We start from the raw sequence: 11,579 nt of genomic DNA on the forward strand, positions 1-11,579 counted from the left end.
CCCTGGATACTTAAATCCAGGGGTTAAACTCAAGGTTCCTTGATTATGGCTAGCAAAATGGAGAAATAAATCCCCACCAGATATTCTCAAGAGCTGAAAATCACACAAAAGTTTACTGCAAAAATATAGAAGATTAAGCAAGCTTTGGCAAAAGGATTAAATACAACATGAAATTCAACACGTAACCACTTATAATAGCATTACTTAGCATTAATTTGGTAGTAACTTCATTAACTTAGCCCATTTAACCTAGAAACTTTAAAATCCTTAAGATGTGAAGTTACCCACAAAGTTCCATGGAAAGAGAATTAGGAGAAGGCAGAGCTAAAGACAGAAAAGATATATAAAAAACACAGACATAGCTACCACCTCATTGGGTTGTGGCGTGAGTAAGACCAGAACCCCAAAAAAGCCAGCAGGGCCAGACAGTTTGGTATTGGATGGTTGTCCCTTTTAATCCCTTGTCACTTGTGAGCCCAGCTCCCAGATGGGATTTCTGGAACCTCAGCCAATGAGAGGCTGAGCAGGAAATTCCCCGTGCTGTTTGACTGATTGACAGCTCGGTCAATCGAGGGATCTAGTGGCAGGGCACTGTCTTACCTGAAAGAAAGGCCTGACCCACCTCCAAACACACACACACACAGACAGACACACATGGACACACAGACACACACAGAGACACACAGAGACAGATACACAAACACAGACAGACACATACAGGGACAAAGACACACAGAGAGAAACACAAACACAGACACGGAAATGAATTGAATTTCTTGTGCACTCCCTGTATAAAGAAAGAAAAAGGAAAAAAAAACCTAGATAAGCAGGGCCATTCCCCATTAGGCCTTTATCTTTTTGGAAGCAATCACTGTTCCACAATCAAACTGTGCTGGTTTTAAAAAAACCAAACTGTTCCAGTGGAAGAGTTCTGGTAGAGAGTTCATGGGAGTTATTGCAAGATTCAGCACCGGAACAGTGCTGGTTTTAAAGTTCCACAATCAAACTGACTTGTTAGTTAGTCCTTGGAGTGTGTGCCTTGTACAGAATCTCCTTGGGAGCAGCTTTTATGTCCCATGCCAGTGGAACACATTTGATTGCTGAGATGGCAACTGGAGGTGTCAAGGTCTCTCTTCTCTCCCTTGTCCTTGAAGGTGGTGAAAGAACAGCGTCTTCTTGCCTTTTCTAGGGGGAAAGGCCTGTGCCACTAGTGGAGCAAAAGACCTTGCCTCAGGGGAGGAAAAATAATTATTTCTGTGACACCAGTCTTTTTTCACAGGAAGGAGAGTGGACTCCCTGGAAACTGTTTGGCTGAAGAACCACCAGCACCTCTACCAAAAAATTCAGATTCTGCAGGAAGCTTTCCAGAATGAGCAGGAGTCCACACGGCGTGATATTCAGCTCCTCAGAACTGACCTGGAGAATGAACTGGGTGAGCAGGGCCTTCCCCAGCAGGCCACATTTTCCCTGGAGGCAAAAGCTGCTCTGCAGGCAAAATGTCCTGTGTGATTGCCCACCACAGCTTCTCAAAGCAGATGGAGAGGTACAATCCTCATGTGGGGAATAGCTTTTTTGATCAAGATTACTCAAAGGGAAAACCTGAAGAGACTCTCTGGCAGTGAATTTAAGTCAGGACACTGCTCTCTCCCTCAAGAAGGTAATGAGAGTGTCCCAATGACACTGTTCTTTCTTTATAGGGTTGACAATAGAGTCAAATACTACAAACACTCTGGAATCCATGTGGAAGAAGGACCTCCATGAAATGTCCGAACAAGTTCAAACTCTGCAGAAAGCTTTTCTAAACACCCAGCTGTACACACAGCGTGACCTTCACATCATCAGAACAGACCTGAAGGATGAACTAGGTGAGCAGGGCCATTCCCCAGCAGGCCTTCATCTCTCTGAAGGTCAATCTGGCTTGACAGGTAAACTGACCTTTGAGTTAATCCTTTGCCTTTTGTCAGAATGGGCAGAACTTCCTTGGGAACAGCTCTGATGTCCCAGTCTGCTGGAACACCTTTGATGCTGAGGTGGCAACTGGAGATGGTCAGGGTCCCTCTTCTCTCCCTTGTTGTAGAAGGGAGTGAAAGAACATCTCCTTGTTCCTTTTTAAGAGGAAAGTTTTGTATTATTAATGGGACAAGACCTCACCTCAAGGGAGAAAAATCATTGTCCCAGTGACACCAATCTTTTTTCACAGGAAAGACAGTGGAGGCAAATGTCACAGGGAATATAGCATGCATATGGCAGAAGGACCTCCTGCATCTCTCCCAACAAATTCAAACTCTGAAGCAAACTTTCCAGAACATGAAGGTTGCCGTACAGCGTGACCTTCAAATGACCAGAACAGACCTGGAGAACAAACTAGGTGAGCAGAAGCATTTCCACAACAGGCCTTCATACCTCGGAAGGGAAAGGCTGCCCTACAAGCAAACTGTCCTGTGAACTTGTCCACCACATCTCCTCAGGTGGGGTGGGGAAAGACAGCCCTTACACAGGAAACAGTTTCTGTGCTCTGTGACACCACACAATCCCCAAAACAAAGAGTATTATCTCCCAAGAGTACTCTCTGGAGAGATAGAGTGGGATCATTCCTACCCTCCATCCTTTCCAGGAGGCCTTGGTCAAGCCATTAGGAAGACCCACGGGGAGTAGGAGAAGCCTGAGAGAGCCCTAAGAGATGTCTTGACAGGGATTTTTTATCAGAGCTTTTGGGCAACATCATTAAAAATCAATGGTCTCTCCCTCAAGAAAACCATGACTTTGTCCCGGTGAAAATGTTTTTTCTTCTCAGGAAGGACAGTGGAGGCAAAAACAAGCAGCTTAGAATCCAGGCTGGAGAAGGACCACCATGAAGCCTCCCAAAAAATTCAAACTCTACAGGAAAATTTCCAGAACATATATGAGACCACACAGCGTGACCTTCAGATGATCAGAACAGACTGGAAACATGACCTAGGTAAAATAGGCCATTCCCCAGAAGGCTTTCATCTTTCTGAAGAAAAAAGCCATTCTATAGGCAAACAGTCCTATGAAATAATTTTCCATAGCTCCTCAAAGTGGGTGAAGAAGGAGAGTCCTGACATGGCAAAGCAGCTTTTGTGCTCCATGACACTGAAACACCTCCAAGTTGAAGAGCCCATGAGGAGCCCCACCCCATGCTCACCTGCTCAGCTTGGGGGCATCTCCATGGCCAGTGCATGAGGTGGGGCAGGGGAGGGCACTGGCAGCACCCAGCACTCTCTGCCAAATGTCCAGGACTTTCCCCTGGGCAGGCACAGGGTCCATGTCCAATGTTGGGAGCCACTGACAAGGGCTGAGACCCAGTGAACATTCCTGGGACCACAGTGGGGTCTGAAGGACAGGGATTGCAGATTGCTGGTCTCCCCCTCGAGACTGCAATGAGACTGTTCAGTGAGATGGTTCTTTCTTCACAGAAAGGACAGTGGAGGCAAATGCAAGGACCATGGAATCCATGTGGAAGAAGGACCTTCTGCAGCTCTCCCAACAAATGCAAACTCTGCAGGAAGCATTCCAGAACATGGAGCGGTCCACGCAGTGTGAGCTGCAGATGATAAGAGCAGACATGAAGAATGAACTAGGTGAGCAGGGCCATTCCCCAGCAGGCCTTCTTCTCTCAACAGGCAGACTTTCCTGTGAGGACATCCTCCACAGCTCCTCAAAGGGGATGGGGAAGGACAGCCCTTACATGGGTAATGGATTTGTCATCCATGCCACTGGAACACCTCCATGCTGAAGTGTTCTCTGCAGGGGCTCAAGGTCCCTCTTCTCTCCCTTGTCTTTGAAGAGAGTTTGAGTTCTCTCACTGTCTGACAGTCAATAAGGATTCCCCTTGAACCCTTGTCCCGTCTCTGTCCCTTTCCCCACTGCCCTTCTGCTACAGCCCCACTCCTGATGCCACGCTGGGCGAAGCGAAGCTGGGCTGCGCACACCCTGCGTGTCTGTGCCCATGACGAGCCCCACCCCGTGCTCACCTGCTCAGCTTGGGGGCATCTCCATGGCCAGTGCATGAGGTGGGGCAGGGGAGGGCACTGGCAGCACCCAGCACTCTCTGCCAAATGTCCAGGACTTTCCCCTGGGCAGGCACAGGGTCCATGTCCAATCTTGGGAGCCACTGACAAGGGCTGAGACCCAGTGAACATTCCTGGGACCACAGTGGGGTCTGAGGGACAGGTAGGGGATGTCCCACCACACCTTGCTCATGACAATGAGCGCTGCTTCACACTGTCTGCAGAGATGGACTGGGGTCAGTGCTGCCTTCAGTGCTGCCCAGCAGGCCTTGGTCAAGCCTTTAGGGAGATCCACAGGGAGCAGGGGAGTCCTAAGGAAAGATGCTCTGGCAGAGAGTTTAAATCAGAGCTTTCAGGCATTGTGATTGTGGATTGCTGGTCTCCCCCTCGAGACCGCAATGAGACTGCTCAGTGAGATGGTTCTTTCCTCACAGAAAGGACAGTGGAGGCAAATGCAAGGACCATGGAATCCATGTGGAAGAAGGACCTTCTGCAGCTCTCCCAACAAATGCAAACTCTGCAGGAAGCATTCCAGAAGATGGAGCGGTCCACGCAGTGTGAGCTGCAGATGATAAGAGCAGACATGAAGAATGAACTAGGTGAGCAGGGCCATTCCCCAGCAGGCCTTCTTCTCTCAGCAGGCAGAAGCTGCTTTACACATGTCCTGTGAGCTAGTTCTTTGCCTCCTCCGAGTGGGTGCATGGGGCAGAACCTCCTTGGGAGCAGCTCTTTTGTCCCCTGACAGTGGAACACCTTTGATGGTGAAATGGGGCTGGCAGTCAGTAAAGGTTCGTTGTCTCTCCATCACATTTGGAAGGAGTGAAAGCACAGCATCTTTTTGGTCCTTTCTAAGAAGAAAGGTCCAGTGTAATTTGTGGTACCGTACCTCATCTCAAGTGAGGCAAAACCACTGTCCCACTGACACCAGTCTTCTCTTACAGGAAGGAGAGTGAAGGAAAATACCTCAAGGGTCTTGGAATCCATACAGCTGGTGGACATCCAGCAGCCCTCCCAAGAAATCAAAACTCTGGAAAAAACTTTGCAGACCACATTGGGGTCCACAAAATACGACTTAGGTGAGCAAGGCCTTTTCCAGCAGAACTTTATTTCTCTGAAGGGAAAAGCTTCTTTACAGGCAAATTGTCCTGTGAGCTTCTTGTACACAGCTCCTCAAAGCAGATGGAGAGGGACAGATTTTCTTGGCAAGTTGCTCTTGTGTCCGCACATGTGAAGACACCTGAACACTGAGATGATGGCTGCACGTGGTCAAGGTTCCTCTTCATGATCTTGTCTTTGAAAGGAATGTGTAGTGTGTGCTCTCTATGACTCAATATCTGGTAAAGGAGCCCACCTCCATGCCTTAGTATTGTCTTCTTGCTTTCCCCACTTCTCTTCCTCTTAACAAACATTGTTCTCTCCCACAGCCCATAGCTGCTGTTTGGAGAGATGGAGGGGGCTGATCCCAACCCTCCATCCTGCCCATTAGGCCTTTCCCAAGCCTTTGGGAAAGCTCACAGGTCCTGTGCTCTTTCCCCAGCCCTCCAGCAGTCAATCCATCCAAACCAGTTCTGTTGAGCTGGGAGGGTCTTTGTTCTCCTTTTTCCAGAGCCCATGTGCCCCAGAACACTGGGAGCTGGACACTTCAGGGAGGGAAGGACCACCAGGAGTGTGAGAGTCCCAGATGAAATGCAGGGGCTCTGGCCTTGGGCAAGCCCTGCTCCTCTTCCCCCTGGCCCAGCAGTGCTCAATCACTTTGACAAGGGTCTCCAGGGGTAACTGGTGCAGGAAGGTCACCTTTGCTTCCTGGCAAGTCTTTCTCTGTGAAAGCCTATCTCCTTTTTAATTTAGGGTCTGGCCATTCCTCTGGCCTCTCTTTCCCATCTGAAAAGGAAAGAGAGGCTGAGCTCATATCACAGCAGATTTTAGTCCTCCTCTCAGAGGCCTCAGAGAAAGCAAGTTGGAGCCACATGCCTCATGTCTGGAAAACAAAATTATCACACACCTTGATGTACTGTTTTCTCTGGGAGTCTGATGAAATGAGAGTAGAACTGGTTAAATAAACAGTGTGTATGTGTGTGTGTGGTGGGGCAGTAGGAGATCATGGGCGTGGCATCAGTGTCATGAAGGAGAGAGAGCTGGGTGTCATGTGTAAGAGATACCCTCGATCCTGTTCTGTTTGATTGTGCTGTCAGCACCCCAGCAACACTCAGAGCCTTGTGTCTGACCATACTGTCAGTGTCAGAGTAGGGGAGCATGAGAGTGGCCTCACTGTCACCGCAGGGGGAGAGTTGGCCAATTTTGTTTCATTGCCAGAGCAAGCCTTGACAAATCCACTTACTTCCTGCTTTTCTCCTTTCCCACAGACCTTCCAGTCCTACGGTCCTACAAAGGTAAGCATAAGTGAGGTGAGGAAGTGAGTACTCAAGAGCCCGAGTGCAGCTCTGGAAAACACACCCAACGCCCTCAAATAGCTGTTTGGAGAAGAGCACACTCAGGGAAGGGTGGTTGGATGACTTTTTTCACTGTTGTGGTGCCCAAGGCCCTGCCTGTGTTTGTCAGGAGCCCTCTCAGCTGTGGGGAGCAGGCACAGCTGGCTTGCACCGGCCACTGCAGCTCCAGCTCCCACTTCTGATTTGGCTCTTGGGCCTCTCAGGAAAAGTGTCTGGAGCTGATCTTGCTCCACAACAGGAGCAGCTCCTTCTCCTTTCCATCAGAATTGAGCTAGAGGACCTCAGTTTGTGACATTGCACCTTGCTTGAGTCCTACCAGAGGTTCCTCCCATCCTCTGATGCATGTAGAAAGCTGAGGCAGGAAACATTCCCTTATCCTTGTGGTACTGCAGACCACTCTTCCACTCTAATCCATGTGCAAGCAGTATCATACACTGGTGGTCTCCTGTTGTTGAGGAAAAAAGTGCTTAAAAGTTGAAAATCCCCTTCAGATTTTGGCAAGGAGTTAATCCAAACCTACAGCTGCTGGCAGCCAAACCTAATTCCAGCTGTGGCCAACTCCTGGTCCTTTTCCTCAGGCCACCCCCCGCCAGCAATGCAGAGATGGAGGCAGAGAAGGTTGAGCAGCACAGCCTCCTCCTTGGAGCTGCCTGCTGCAGTCCCAGGAGCACTGGAGGAGTGCCTGGCATTTGGTGTGGGCTGGCTGCCACTCTGGCAGGAAGGGACAGGGCAGGAGTGGAGGGAGAAGCTTGAGGTGTCCTAAGACAAGAGGCTGCTGAGCATGGAGGGAGGGAAGGACAGGTGAGAGGGGGATGAAGGCAGAGAAAGGAAAGGCTCGGAAAAGCAGAGCTTGTGTTTTCTGCTCCTCATGGCCTGACTTGACCATTGCAGGAGATGTCATCCTGGATGCTGACACAGCTCATCCCAGACTGGAAATCTCTGCAGATGGGAGGACAGTGAAAGATACTGGTGTCATCAGATTCTTGCTCAGAAACGAGAAGAGATTTGATTCCCATCTGTTTGTGTTGGCAAAGGAAGGATATACTTCCGGGAAACACTATTGGGAAGTAAATGTTGGGACAAGAAAAAACTGGGCCTTGGGCATTGCCTGTGAATCTGTGACTCGCAAAGGCACTTTGACTCTGTGTCCTGAGAATGGCTTCTGGGTTATCGCATGTGTGGATGGGCAAGATTATTTGGCCTGCACGAATCCTTGGACCTGTCTGACTGTGACTGGCTATTTGTCACAGATTGGCATCTTCTTGGACATCCCAGCCAAGAAGGTTTCTTTTTATGATGTCTTTAAGGCAGTAGCTTTGTACACTTTGAGTATTGCTGATGGCAGCAGACAGGAAGGCAAATTCCTTCCCTTCTTCTCTACAGGCCTTGCTGCTGCTGAGCCTGACACTGAGCCGCTAGCAATACTGCAGTTTTCTGATGATGATGAGTAGTTTACTCTGTATTTCAAAGGTCAATACTGTGATTGAATCACATTGTAATCAGGCTGCTGATTTGTGTCTTCCGAACAAAAGTATTGAAGGAGAGGGCAAATCTGTCATAGTGGTCAGCTTTCTAAATTATGCATCAGAATGAAAAGTTTTTTGAGGGAAATTTTATGTTGTCAAGGGAAATAAATTTTCTTTTGTGATAGTATGAAAAACACCCATTTCTTGTGTATTGTGAATTTTCCTGAAAAATTACTGTCCTGGGATTTTTTTTTATTTCATACAATTTCTGTTTTGTTGTGTCTGGGATGGTCACTGACCCTACCCCCTCCAGTCCCCCAGACTTTGGGATCATCAGGACGAGTGAGAGCCAGTCCAGGGTATCCAGCAAGAGCTGGGGGCAGAGTGAGGGGCAGCTCCTTTCTTCTGGGCAGGCTTTTTGGATGGCTGGGCACCTGGTTTCTCTGACTAGAGATACTATTGCTCTGTGGGTTTGGCCTGTTTCTTTTTGTTTCTTTTCCTTCCTCTGTTTTTTCTGGATCAATATTAGTGTATATCCTGGAGGTTGCCCTTAGGCATCCTGCAGATGCACTTAGAGTCTCATGAGGTTCTTATTTCACCTCATAAAGTTTAGAACAATTGATTTGCCTTGGCAATGCGTGTTCAAAGCCGAATTTTTGATATTGTCCCAGGAAATCCTTCCCTTCCCTGGTATTGGGGTCCCAGTGGGGGTCCAGGGGGGGAAAGTGCTCTTCAGCAGTTCCTGGTGGTAGCTTGCCCTCTGTGTCTATACTGTTCACCTCCCTCCTAGTAGTCTGGAGTACTGTCTCTTTATCATATAATCGACCAGATTATCTAGCAGAACCTGTATATCCAGTCAGTCTGGGTCTCCAGAATGTTTTCAAATACTTTAGGTAGTCTCTTCAGATCTTCTCTATAAAGAAGAGGTGAGGCATCTCACCCATACCTCAAGATCGATTGGAAGAGAAAGGTACTTTACCCTTACCAGGCCATGAGAGACTTTCTGTTTACCCCAGGTTCACCCCAAAACTGGCTGCTCCTTTTGCAGTTTCAGATGGTTTTCCAAACAAAATAATAAATCCACATAAGGCAATTCATTCCATTTCCCTCTCTCCCTCCCCAAAATAAGGTACCATTCTCTGGGCACTCAGCCTGGTAGTTTAGCTGGTATACTGGCCACCACTGATGACAATATTGGATTAGTCTAGGTTTGCTTGGTGGGTCTCCTCCAGTCTGTTTCCAGTTTTTCAACATATATTTCAATGGAGAACTGAAAGCTCCCACTTTAGTTTGAGAAGAAACCGGCCCCATTTTCAATAATTCCAAATATACAAGCTATTATCTCTGAAAGTTATAATGGTATTTCTGGGTTTGTAATGGAAGGGGGAGTGGAGAAGAGAAAGAAGACTGCCAAACCGGCAATCACTAAAACTGACACAAGAGGGTGCTTCAAGTCCACAGATGCGATCTCAGCCATGCACACAAAACTAAAGCAACTCCAAAACACCAGCAAACATTCAGTTATGCTCCAACACTCTCTCAGCAGATGAATTTTTATATCACGGGCATCCTCATGTTGATATGCTGGAAAACCCAAATCAACACAACACTCTCACATGAGCACACTCTCGGAGTTCAAGAAGAATGCAAAGAATGCAAAGGAATTAACCAAATTTCACCACAAAAGTGGCTCCAGATGAGGCTGGGCTGGGTTTCAATTGTAAATGGAGACTGTTTGTTTTTTGTTTTTTTTTCTTTCTTCATGCCTCCTCTGTTGTGATGTAATTTTTTGTTTTCTTAGTAGCTTTATTGTTTGATTTGTAATCTGGTAATTTCTTTATGCTGTTTCCTTTTTGTTCCCACCTTTTCTCAGAATTTTCGTCACTTCTCCTGTTATTAGGTGCTATTTCTCCAAACTCTGTTAGTTTACTGAAACTGTTCTCCTCACTTGGGATTTTTATTGGTTTACACATTGTAATCCCCGCCTGGTTTTTCACTCCCAATTCTCCTGATTTGTTAAAGATTGTACCCTCCCCTGAGACCTGCCCCCAGATATAAGCTCCTTTGTCCCCCCGACTGGGGTCCCGGGAAGAGAAAAAGGGGAAGTTTTACCACCAGATAAAGTTACCCTGGGACCCGTGTGCTGCTCTGTTTTTATACTGCACCAACAGCTGGTGGCTGGCATTCAGGGGGCATGGGAGGACTGGGGGGGCTGTGGCTGCTGTCAAAGTAGGTCCTGGGAGGAGAAATGGAGGGGTGGGATCAGGGGAGGATGGTGAGACTGCTGGGAGATGGTGGTGGAACTAGCAGGAGACAGTCTCCCCACCACTGGGAGGTGCTGGAACCAGTGGGAGATAATGGTGGAATACTGGGAGATGGTGGGAGTACTGTGAGACCAGCAGGAGACGGACCAAACCCTGGGAGATGATGCCACCATGGAATGGTGACCTCCCAAACCTCCTCCCCTGCACCCCCAGGGGTCCTTCCCCACCTTCCCCTCCCCTGGGGTTCTCCAAGGTGACATTCTGGGCAGTGTTAGATCTCCACAGTCTGCTCCAAGAATTCCCACATCCTGGCACAGGATTCACTGCTCCACAGGGTCAAAATCTACTCCAGTCTGGGGTTTCTTCAGGAAAACCTCAGGGTTTCCTTATTACTCTCTACAACTCCCTGAAAAGTAGTTGAAGTCAGGTGGGGTCAGTCTCTTCTCCCATGCAGCCACTGACAGAACAAGAGGACACAGTTCTAAGCTGCACCAGGGGAAGTTTAGGTTAAATGCCAGGAAAAAAAAAATTCACTGAAGGAGTGATTGGGTGATGGAATCACCATCCCTAGGCATGTTTAAAAAAAGACTGGAGATGGCATTGTCAGTTATTGTTCCCTGTCAATGAAGTGAATTCCAGTGATCTGAGGGTTAGGTCTGATAATTAGAGTCCGTGATGCACACAAGAGTAGACAGATCACCCGGCAGCTGGCAAAAAGAAGAAACTAGAAGAAAATGTCTAAGAGAATTTTTATCTGCAATGATTTCTGCAGGCTGCAAGACTCAAATGATAATTTGAAAAAAAGTGTTCAATAGCATGTGTCCAGCATTGGACCTATTGCTAAAATAATTTATTAATGCTATATTGCCTCTCTGGACTTGGGATGTGGTAGTAAATAAGTGCATCAATACAATTCACACAGAGCTGTGCAGTGTGTTCCATACTCTCCTCCCTCTAACCAGAAAGAAGCTGAATGATACCTCTGAAACTTGCCCTTAAAATTAGCCATAGTAACTCACTGATTTGTTTGAATACATCCAAAATTCACTGAAGGAGTGATTGGGTGATGGAATCACCATCCCTAGGCATGTTTAAAAAAAGACTGGAGATGGCATTGTCAGTTGTTGTTCCCTGTCAATGAAGTGAATTCCAGTGATCTGAGGGTTAGGTCTGATAATTAGAGTCCGTGATGCACACAAGAGTAGACAGATCACCCGGCAGCTGGCAAAAAGAAGAAACTAGAAGAAACTGTCTAAGAGAATTTTTATCTGCAATGATTTCTGCAGGCTGCAAGACTCAAATGATAATTTGAAAAAAAGTGTTCAATAGCATGTGTCCAGCATTGGACCTATTAAATAAGTAGTAAAT

At 47.5% G+C, this 11,579-nt stretch overlaps 1 protein-coding gene across 1 annotated transcript; it reads left to right on the forward strand.

Moving 5' to 3' along the window:
* The first annotated feature begins 2,307 nt into the window (after positions 1–2,307).
* LOC121363815 (ret finger protein-like 4A) lies at positions 2,308–7,932 on the forward strand. The gene is made up of 7 exons (XM_041486502.1): positions 2,308–2,368; positions 2,795–2,959; positions 3,438–3,602; positions 4,466–4,630; positions 4,973–5,107; positions 6,395–6,421; positions 7,373–7,932. The coding sequence occupies exons 1-7, from the start codon at positions 2,308–2,310 to the stop codon at positions 7,930–7,932; spliced, it is 1,278 nt and encodes a 425-aa protein (XP_041342436.1).
* Positions 7,933–11,579: the final 3,647 nt, after the last annotated feature.

This window comes from Pyrgilauda ruficollis, unplaced genomic scaffold (assembly GCF_017590135.1).
Source record: "Pyrgilauda ruficollis isolate IOZ18807 unplaced genomic scaffold, ASM1759013v1 scaffold77, whole genome shotgun sequence".
NCBI classification, from domain to species: Eukaryota; Metazoa; Chordata; class Aves; order Passeriformes; family Passeridae; genus Pyrgilauda; species Pyrgilauda ruficollis.

What these genes read in the sequence shown, in the direction of transcription:
- LOC121363815 (XM_041486502.1), top strand. Translation starts at nt 2,308, where the DNA reads ATGAAGGTTGCCGTACAGCGTGACCTTCAAATGACCAGAACAGACCTG. An exon ending in AGACTGGAAACATGACCTAG is followed by an intron (nt 2,960 to 3,437) that starts GTAAAATAGGCC and finishes CTTTCTTCACAG; the next exon opens with AAAGGACAGTGGAGGCAAAT. An exon ending in AGACATGAAGAATGAACTAG is followed by an intron (nt 4,631 to 4,972) that starts GTGAGCAGGGCC and finishes CTTCTCTTACAG; the next exon opens with GAAGGAGAGTGAAGGAAAAT.